Source organism: Pollachius pollachius (genome assembly GCF_949987615.1).
Source record: "Pollachius pollachius genome assembly, chromosome: 2".
Lineage (NCBI taxonomy): Eukaryota > Metazoa > Chordata > Actinopteri > Gadiformes > Gadidae > Pollachius > Pollachius pollachius.
Genome location: NC_136935.1, coordinates 20,568,519 through 20,579,169, shown reverse-complemented (window position 1 = coordinate 20,579,169; position 10,651 = coordinate 20,568,519). Strand labels below are relative to the sequence as shown.

The following is a 10,651-nucleotide window of genomic DNA, read 5'->3' as shown; positions in this document are numbered from 1 at the left end:
TTCTAATGTGCTTGCTAGTTGGTTGATGTATATGTTGAACAGGGTTGAACTCAAGCTGCATCCCTGTCTCACACCCCGGCTTTGTGGGAAGAAGTCTGTGTGTTTCTTTCCTATCTTAACTGCACATTTGTTGTTTGTGTACATGGACTTTATGGTGTCGTAAGTTTTTCCTCCAACACCACTTTCTATTAATTTAAACAACAGACCATCATGCCAAATTGAGTCAAAGGCTTTTTTAAAGTCTACTAAGCAGGAGAATAGTTTGCTTTTGTTTTGGTTTATTTGGTGGTCAATGAGGGTGCTTAATGTGAATATATGGTCTGTTGTACGATAATTTGGTAAGAAGCCGATTTGGTTTTTGCTTATGGCATTATTGTCAGTCAGGAAGTTAAGGAGTCTGCCATTTATAATCATGCATAGAATTTTACCAAGGTTGCTGTTGACACAGACCCCTCTGTAGTTATTGGGGTCAAATTTATGTCCACTTTTGTGGATTGGGCTAATCAGTCCTTGGTTCCAAATATTGGGGAAGATCCCGGAGCTAAGAACAATGTTAAGCAGTTTTAGAATTGCCAATTGCAATTTGAGATGTGTATATTTAATAATTTTGTTTAGAATACCATCAACACCACATGCCTTTTTTAGTTTAAGATAACTTATTTTGTCCTGTAGTTCTTTTAATGTGATTGGAGAGTCTATTGGGTTCTGATAATCTTTAATAACTGATTCTAGTGTTTGTAAATTATCTTGTATATGTGTTTGTTCTTTGTTCTTTACAATGGGGCCAAAGAGATTGGAGAAGTGATTTACCCATAAATCTCCATTTTGAATGCTTAATTCTTCCCGTTTTTGTTTGTTAAGTGTGTTCCAATTTTCCCAGAAATGGTTTGAGTCTATGTATTCCTCAATTTGGTTTATCTGGTTCCTAGCATAGTCCCTTTTTCTCCTTATTGTGTTTCTGTATTGTTTTAAGGTCTCATAATAATGGAGACGGATATTGTTGTTGTCTGGGTCCCTAAGTTTCTGATTTGACAGGTTTCTCAATGTTTTCCTAGTGTTTTTGCATTCTCTCTCTCTCTCTCTCTCTCTCTCTCTCTCTCTCTCTCTCTCTCTCTCTCGATTGGATTTGTCTCAGCTCTTTGTGGGCTTTAAAGAGAAGGAAATACTAATTGAATTGCTTTCCAACTCCTTTAGCCAGTGTATTAAAACTTGACATGAGTCGCCTGCGTGCGTGTGTGGTGTGTGTGTGTGTGTGTGTGTGTGTGTGTGTGTGTGTGTGTGTGTGTGTGTGTGTGTGTGTGTGTGTGTGTGTGTGTGTGTGTGTGTGTGTGTGTGTGTGTGTGTGTGTGTTTAAAAGCCTATTCCATTGATTCAGTGAGAGGTTGCTGTGATCTGCAAGCTGCCTCCCATGAGCTCATTCCTGATAACTGTGTGTGTGTGTGTGTGTGTGTGTGTGTGTGTGTGTGTGTGTGTGTGTGTGTGTGTGTGTGTGTGTGTGTCTGTTTGTGTGTGTGTCCCTCTCTTTTACATTACTTCTATACTTTATTAATTAATTGATCAGTGATGTACTAACATAACCTCAAACATGTCATTTTCATTCTGTACACCATCCCAGCCTGATAACTTCAGAGCCTCCAGAATGACTGAACCACTCAAAGAGGGGGTGAGAGTTAGGGTCAAGGCCTGGTGAACATTTAATCCAAACGGTTTCAGCCCAATCGGTTGGGTATGGTTCACATTTAATTGAAGTCTCCCCAGCAGCAGTTGGTGTATTTTAATGTCATGTTAGTTAACTGCAACAGATTAGTGTAATGGTGGATCCTGTTAGATGTCGTTCTTCAGTTGCCATGAGAGACACAAGCGATGCTTCCTTCCACCTGATATCAAAGCCATTTAGATAGCGTGTATCAGAAAACACGACAAACAAATCCAAGGAATCTGATCAAATAGGATTTCATGCAATTATGTTAATTTAGTATGTACAGGGGGGTCCTTATCTCAGCATCATCCCCCTGTCAACAGTCGAAACTGTTGTTTTCAGTGTTTGTTGCTTAGCAACCAATTACCATTTGTTTGTTTGTAGCCATCTTGAAACCCACACATACACTTGCATTGCCAAGAGTAATTCCCATTGTTTTATTGACTTTTAAAATTGCCTTGAATTGTGCAGTTCCTTTGTCTTGGGATTGAGTCGAACACGCTTCCTGCCAAACAGCTTCCATTTCATAGAACCACTTAAACTGTGAGGATGTGCCATTCTCCCAGTCAGATAATTAACTGAACAAGATGGGCCATGCTTCCTGTACCTGTTGTAATGGGACCTTTAAGCTGCTACAAGGCTCAATCAAAGGCATATTAAATAAGGTTTCAGCATTCAAATATCTAAAAATGAATAGATCTACGTTAGAATTTTTATTTGGATGTGTTCATACATTAGCCTAAATTTTCCAACCAAGTCCAAGCTCAGAGAAATCCGTACTTTCATGAACAGTAACAAGCCGGGCAATTTTTTCGTGTGTTAAAGAGTCCTCTTCCCTTTAACCCCTAACTTCCGGGAAAAACCAGGAAACACACTGAGTGAGGAAGGAAGTGGGCGAACTAGAGAGCGATCCACACAGTTGTCTTTTCATTCTGTTTTTTTTATTGGTTTTTATTGGTGATGATGAATAAGGATTACTTAGTCCAGTTTGCATCAACTTCTGATGCAGAAGCTGTTTATGAAAAGCGTAAACATACGGGTGAATCAAACCAACCAAGAAGATAATCTGTGAGAGGAGGGGGACGAGGGTGGGCATTGGTGCAGCATTCCCAAGATGGAAGCTTCGCGAGGAGCTAGGACCACAAAGAGACACCAATCTCTCTTCTACTAGAAAGGTGCGCACCATTTGGCTCACGTTATCGCATAATAGTAATAACAACAGTAATAATAGTCCTTACAACATTTATAATGGTACTAACAACTGTACTAATAGTACTAACAACAGTAATAATAGTACCAACAACAGTAATAATAGTTCTAACAACCATAAAATAGTAGTAACAACCAAAATAATAGTACTAACAACTGTAATAATAGTACTAACAACAGTAGAAATAGTACTAACAACAGTAATAATAGTACTAACAACAGTAATTATAGTTCTAACAACCGTAAAAATAGTACTAACAACCAAAATAATAGTACTAACAACAGTAGTAATAGTACTAACAACAGTAATAATAGTTTTAACAACTGTAATAATAATACAACCAACTGAAATAATAGTACTAACAACCGTAATAATAGTACTAACAACAGTATTAATGGTACTAACAACCATATTAATAGTACTAACAAAAGTATTAATGGTACTAACAACGGTAATAATAGTACTTACAACAGTAATAATAGTACTAACATTTAATCCAAACAGTTTCAGCCCAATCGGTTGGGTATGGTTCACATTTAATTGAAGTCTCCCCAGCAGCAGTGGGTGTATTTTAATGTCATGTTAGTTAACTGCAACAGATTAGTGTAATGGTGGATCCTGTTAGATGTCGTTCTTCAGTTGCCATGAGAGACACAAGCGATGCTTTCTTCCACCTGATTTCAAAGCCATTTAGACATCGTATATCAGAAAACACGACAAACAATTCCAAGGAATCTGATCAAATGGGATTTCATGCAATTATGTTAATGTGGTATGTACAGGGGGGTCGTTGTCTCAGCATCATCCTACTGAGTCGAAACTGTTGTTTTCAGTGTTTGTTGCTTAGCAACCAATTACCATTTGTTTGTTTGTAGCTGTCTTGAAACCCACACATACACTTGCATCGCCAAGAGTAATTCCCATTGTTTTATTGACTTTTAAAATTGCCCTGAATTGTGCAGTTCCTTTGTCTTGGGATTGAGTCGAACAAGCTTCCTGCCAAACAGCTTCCATTTCATAGAATCATTTAAACTGTGAGGATGTGCCATTCTCCCAGTCAGATAATTAACTAAACAAGATGGGCCATGCTTCCTGTACCTGTTGTAATAGGACCTTTAAGCTGCTACAAGGCTCACTCAAAGGCATATTAAATATGTTTCAGCATTCAAATATCTAAAAATGAATAGATCTACGTTAGAATTTTTATTTGGATGTGTTCATACATTATCCCAAATATTTCCAACCAAGTCCAAGCTCAGAGAAATCCGTACTTTCGTGCACGGTAACGGGCCGGGCAATTTTTTTGTGTGTTAAAGAGTCCTCTGCCCTTTAACCCCTAACTTCTGGAAAAAATGGGAAACACACTGAGTGAGGAAGGAAGTGGGCGAACTAGAGAGCGATCCACACAGTTGTCTTTTCATTCTGTTGTTTTTATTGGTTCTTATTCGTGATGATGAATTAGGATTACTTAGTCCAGTTTGCATCGACTTCTGACGCTGAAGCTGTCCATGAAATGCGTAAACGTACGAGTGAATCAAACCAACCAAGAAGATAATCTGTGTGAGGAGGGGGACGAGGGTGGGCATTGGTGCAGCATTCCCAAGATGGAAGCTTCATGAGGAGCTAGGACCACAAAGAGACGCCAATCTCTCTTCTACTAGACAGGTGAGCACCATTTGGCTCACGTTATCGCGATAATAGTACTTAAAACCGTAATAATAGTACTAACAGGAGTAATAGTAGTAACAACCGTTTTAATAGTACTATCAACCGCATGGGCGTCAGTTTGGTTTGTGTGCTGGGGACAGACGCATTTGGAAGTGCATTTTCAGAAGTGCTGGGTACAATGAGAAAGATGCACTCTTTTTTCTCTCTTTAGTGCTGGTAATGAAAGGTTCTGAAAGACGGCATACCCATGTAGCTAATTACTAAGGAATAAAATGTATACAAAATCTGTCTGGCACGTTTTATGAAGAAAACGTTTCCAAAAAGCATTGGACATATGACCCACTATGTTCTGCTCCATGTATCCAATGTTGACAACGTGACATGACATGGCTTAGCTACCAACATAAACAATAGGAGCCAGGAAAGGAAATGAATTGCGTGTTTAAGTTCAGAAGGGGCAAGCATGTGGCTACACACAGCACTACAGAAGTCGTCAAGATTGAAAAAGAAAAAATATTTGTTGCACAGCTGAACGCTGTATCACGTCATGAGCTGGCTTTTCTCAATTCACGACACGCATTCCATCCAATCTAGCCTACATCAGGCATTCTGACCAAAACTCATACACTCCCCCCCACAATTATTCCAGAATTCAAGCAAAGCAAGAATGACCAAAAAGTCACTTTGTGTCAACAAGAGACTGACTCCACCGACTATCAATTGCAAGTTAAAACAGCCAATCACTTGAGTGCAAAAAACACAAAAGACCTCGCCACAGCACCAGCAAATCTTAAGCAATAAATATGCGTCTTAGCTTTATTTATGTGGCAGTGGTCTGCATGCCGTGGTGTTGCCTACACATCCATTTAGTTCAACAAGTTATCGTTCTGATACTGTCCATGGTACTAGCAACCTGCTCTGGTGCTTTTTTATGTATTCAGGCTAAAATGACTTGATTGTCTGATGCCTCATCATCCCAGCCAAAGATTATTGGTATTATTAGTAATGGCTACTTGCCAAAACGAAAAAATAACTTCACACAGTGTGTCTTTTTCCAATGTATTTGTTATCATTCGTAGCGTTGATCAGCAGAGAAATAGTTTGCCTTTCTTTGACGTCGCTTAGCAACCGATTACGCTGGGGTTGATAAATTACCGGACTGCGGAGTGATACAGATGACGTGAATTAGAGGCAAAAAATCCACTTTCCTTGACAGTGGTTAAATATGCTGGACGTGAGCATTCCACTGTATTGACAAGAGCCGTGTAATAAACAAAAATAATTGACGGCTGAATGTTGGGAAGGCCCATGCAAGTGAATGGAGCAGTCTACAGCATTGAGAAGAGCTGTGTAATAAGTAAGGGATAATGTATAGAACGCTGGTCATTATCGGGAAAATAAGCCCCGACAGGGCGAACAGGTCACTAACGCGCATCGAAGATGTCTTGCTTTGCCCTGAAGGGGCTTATTTTCGATAATGACTGCCGAAGTTCTAACACGGCTACTTGCCAAAATGAAAAAATAACTTCACATGGTGTGTCTTTTTACAATTTATTTGTTACCAGCATTCGTAGTGTTAATCAGCAGAGCAATAGTCCGCCAAAGACGTTGGCGTTGCATAGCAACCGAAGACGCTGGGGTTGACAAGTTACCGGACTACTTGCGGAGTGCCACCAAAGACGTCATTAGAGGCAAAAAGTCCTTTGTTTTCCTTGACAGCGGTCAATCATACTTAGCAACGGTGAATTATCAAATATAATTCACCGCCGGAAGTTGTGAAGAGCCCGTGCAAGTGAACGGAGAGTTCCACGGCATTTAGAAGATCCGTGTAAATATCCATAATAATTCAACTCGAGTTTTTTTTTTTTTTTTTTTTTACAAGTGGTGGGTACAAAATGAATCTTGACGAAAACTGGTGGGGACGCGTCCCCAGCGGAATCGACGCCTATGACAACCGTAATTATAGTACTAACAACCGTAATAATAGTACTCACTAACTATTATTCTTCTGATGATACTTTTGGAAAACTTTGGCTATCCTCAATGTCAATAGTGTAACAGTATTATATGATGAAAGCACCATGCAGTTGATCATATAAGTAATACCCTCATATATTGATGAATTAGAACTATTTCGATCATGCCTCAGAGACACCGCAATTTAGTCAAGAGTTTAACCGCAATAATATTAACGTATAACGTATTTTTTTATAAAGTATTTTTTTGTAAATATATAAAGTTTTTTGTCTGATTGAATTATGGTATGGCCCTGGTCTATATAAAGTATTTTTTGTAAGAATATATAGTTTTTTGTTTGATTGAATTATGGTATGGCCCTGGTCTTTATTTTTCTGAGATGGGTAATTATCGTTATTCCTATTCATCTGAGTGCAATGTCTTTGACCTCAAAGGGGCCAGCTCTACACTTCAAGACACGAAAGCAGAATGTAAACTACAACCTCATTCCTCTGAACCCCAGTGTCAACTCAACAAGCTGCACTTTTAAATATTTTTGTCATTTTTCAACTTTAACCCTAGAGGACACAATAACCCCCCAACTCTTATTTTATGTCCATTTGCAATCTCACAACACCACCTTGAAATGTAAATATATTAATTGCAAAGCAAACATTTTACTTTTACAATTATAGATTCATGTCTTGTACTGTGTATAAGGAACATTGCTTCTGTATTTAAACACTCAGACTCTTACTATTATTTGAATATGAGATATCTTATAAAGAAGGCAGTGTGTAACCATGTAATATATCTTATAGCAACAATTATTATAAATTGTGTAAAAATATTACTTTTCACCTCTATGAAAAGGAAGCTATAAAGAAGATAACAGGAGTGATGTTGCTAACAATAATTATAACGGTGCTGCCATGAACCCAGTGGTCTGGCCATCTGGGTCTGGGCATTGGTCACATATCCTGCTCACTCCTGCCGGGCCGGTACCCACCGGTCTTCCTCTAGCCGCACCGCTTACTCTTCTTGACCTTTTTCCTGTGGCCATCCCTCTTGTGATTCTGTGTGATGGGTCTTGCCCCCTGCCATACTCCAGGTCTCAAAAACAGTTGACATTGGTACATCCAATGAGGAGCTATCAGTCTACCTGCAACATAAAGTATTCACAATGTCAACAGAAGCACTAAATTCTTGAGATACAGAGAGGACATGATCAGCTGACAATTTATGTGACTACATTAAAAGAGCTGTCATGTGTTTTAGCTTAAAGTTAAGTTAAACAGTCTCCCTCCTGTAAATACTAAGCGTTGTATTCTTTGTGGGTGACGTTGGTGTCACTATACATGCTATGGTTTTTTGCAATGTATTTGTACTTAATTGGCAGCCTGTTGCACGAGCTGTGTGTAATTCCACTTTCCAACACAGTAATACTGCACATACCATATTTAGTGATGTGATATTTGATCGATTCAGCTTACTACGATGGGCTGTGATATAACGTTATAACAACGTTCAACACACTGATATGTTATTGTTTGTATGATTGTTGATTGTTGACTACTGATAATGCTGGGCTAACTTACCCAGCGATTGTATTCTCCATTTAACGTTATCTACAGCGGTTTGCGTAATCGACTCATCCAACCTTAGAAAGTTAACGTTACTTTAATTAACCTTAGTAGCGGCTATTTAAAAAATGTTGAATGAGCGTCACGTGAATACAATTTTCATACATTATGATGCTGAATTGCGTCAGAATGATGTTCACTGGAAATGTTGTTGATTTGTCAGAAATCAGAAGGGTTCCTGCGTTGAGCAGGAGAGCCAAACCGTGGTGGAGATGATACATGGTTAACTCAGCATTCATCAACATACTGGATCTCCTGGTCAATGTCTGAGCCTTATTCCCTCCCAACCAATCTCAAAATCGACAAAATATTTGAGGTCCCTTGTGTGAGTGCACATGCCTGTAAGGATGCATGTGTGTGTACACAAGCATTTGTGAACAATACGACCACCGCATTGGGTGTCATATCGTTCAACTAGATTTGAATGTGCAACATGTCTGTTTGTGATCCATCCTTGACGACGCCTCACCAGATGTTCGACAGGTGATCGAGAGGAACCTAGAAGCTGGCGTGTTCGGCTCCACACACGTGTCTAGCAGGTGAGATCCTGTTTCCAAAAGCCAAATATGAGAGGATGATCCAGTGGATATTCCCCCTTCTGTGGTGGGGTTTTCCCTCCCCCAGGGACCGGAGAATGGACGGCCTACTTCTGTAATCCTCAGTGAGGAGATTGGGTTCAAGCACTTGTCGGTCTTGTGATAACCGCTGAATTAAGTACTGTGTGATGGAAGCAGATAGAGAGACGTGCAGAGGCTAATGAAGTCATTACGAACAATGTCAACACTCCAACACGGGCAAACACTTACCAGTGGTTTTGGTAAAAACATTATATGAGCACATCTCTGCATTTACTACTCCTCTTTTTACTTCATTACATTCCTATTAGAAACATTCCCTTATAGTCTGGAGTTTATTGTTTTGTTATAAAACTGAAATTACATTTGTTAAGTTTAGCGTTTGTGTGTGTGTGTGTGTGTGTGTGTCTAAGTGTGTGTTCATACATGCATGGGCATTATGTGTGTTTGGGCATGTGAGTGGGTGTTTTTCAAGGGCTACTTTTGACAGGTTTCTGGATGACAAATCTCTATCGAAAGGAATTATTTTGCCTGGACACCTCAGTGCACACACACACACACACACGCACACACCCCTACCTCAATCCCTTCAAAGTCCTCCGGCATCAAAGCACACGGTAAAACAGCGTTAATTGCTCCTCCTTCTCCTCCACCTCTTCCCAGCAAAAGTCTTTTTGCCAGCCACCCCCCCCCCCATGAGTGTATTTACATGGGCAGAGGAGGGAGGATAATTAGGCAGCATTGCTTTGATTGTTTTCTTTTGAGATTATGTCTCCTGTCATCGGCATAACGCGAGACAGGCCGAAGGGCAGCGCGTGATTGGACAAGGGGGGAGGGATCTGTCGCCCATGTCGTGTTTCCTTGCGTTGCGTTGCGGTGTTTGTGTGTGTGTGTGTGTGTGTGTGTGTGTGTGTGTGTGTGTGTGTGTGTGTGTGTGTGTGTGTGTGTGCAAGGGGGGCTGGGGATGGGGGGCATATAAAGTACGTTAGGCCCCCTCCTGCTGAGAAGAGAGATTGCGTTTCTAGCGGTGCCTACTGTTTTGTTTACTGGGTGTTAATAATGCCTAATTAATAATCCCCTTTCTGCTCCAAAGAAAGAGGGGGGGAGGGGTAAGGACTTTCAGTCGCTGAGGGAGGGAGAGGTGGAGAATTAAATGGAGGTGGAACAAGATGGATAGTGTGTGTGTGCCGGGGGCATCATATATATATCAAGTGGTGAAATAGTTAGCGCTCTTTCAAGCTAATGGCTGCTCCTTCCTCTCTCTGCCTCACTATGCCTCTCCCTTTGAAGCAGAGACCCAGCAGGGGTCAGGCGGAGAGAGGGAGACACAAGAAAGGAGTGGTTGTCAAGTGAACAGAGGGTGACAATGAGATGGAGAAACACAGTAGCAACGGGAGCCGTAAGAACGTTTAAAAACATAACCAAGGGAAAGGGAAACGATATCATGTGATACAACATCTAGTCAAACACTGTGGGGGGAGGCGGTGCTCTGGGCTGCCGGGGTCTCTGCTCTTCTGCTATTGTATGCTGTCTGTGTGTGTGTGTGTGTGTGTGTGTGTGTGTGTGTGTGTGTGTGGTACTGGTTGACGTACCAGACTGAACCACATTAATGTTGTCCGATTGTCTGTCCTACAGGGTGGTGAGGTGGGACAGTGAGGCAGACGTGTCGTCGCTGGAAGGACATTTTGACATCGTCATGTGTGCAGACTGGTAGGCCTGAAGAACATTGACACACACGCACACACACACACACACACACACACACACACACACACACACACACACACACACACACACAAATAAATAAGATAAAGTGACTTGACTTGACTTTACCTGATACACATGCACGCACACACACACATACACACAAACACATACATAAACACACACGCATACACAC

General features: G+C 40.7%; 1 protein-coding gene across 1 annotated transcript in view; it reads left to right on the top strand.

Moving 5' to 3' along the window:
* The window catches only part of camkmt (calmodulin-lysine N-methyltransferase), a gene marked incomplete at its 5' end in the record, with an annotated part of 136,045 nt that overhangs the window by 98,731 nt on the left and 26,663 nt on the right, over positions 1-10,651 (top strand). The window contains 2 exons of the mRNA XM_079729496.1: positions 8,649-8,715; positions 10,387-10,461. Coding sequence (XP_079585622.1) covers positions 8,649-8,715; positions 10,387-10,461 — 142 coding nt within the window. The remainder of the gene's footprint in view (positions 1-8,648; positions 8,716-10,386; positions 10,462-10,651) is intronic.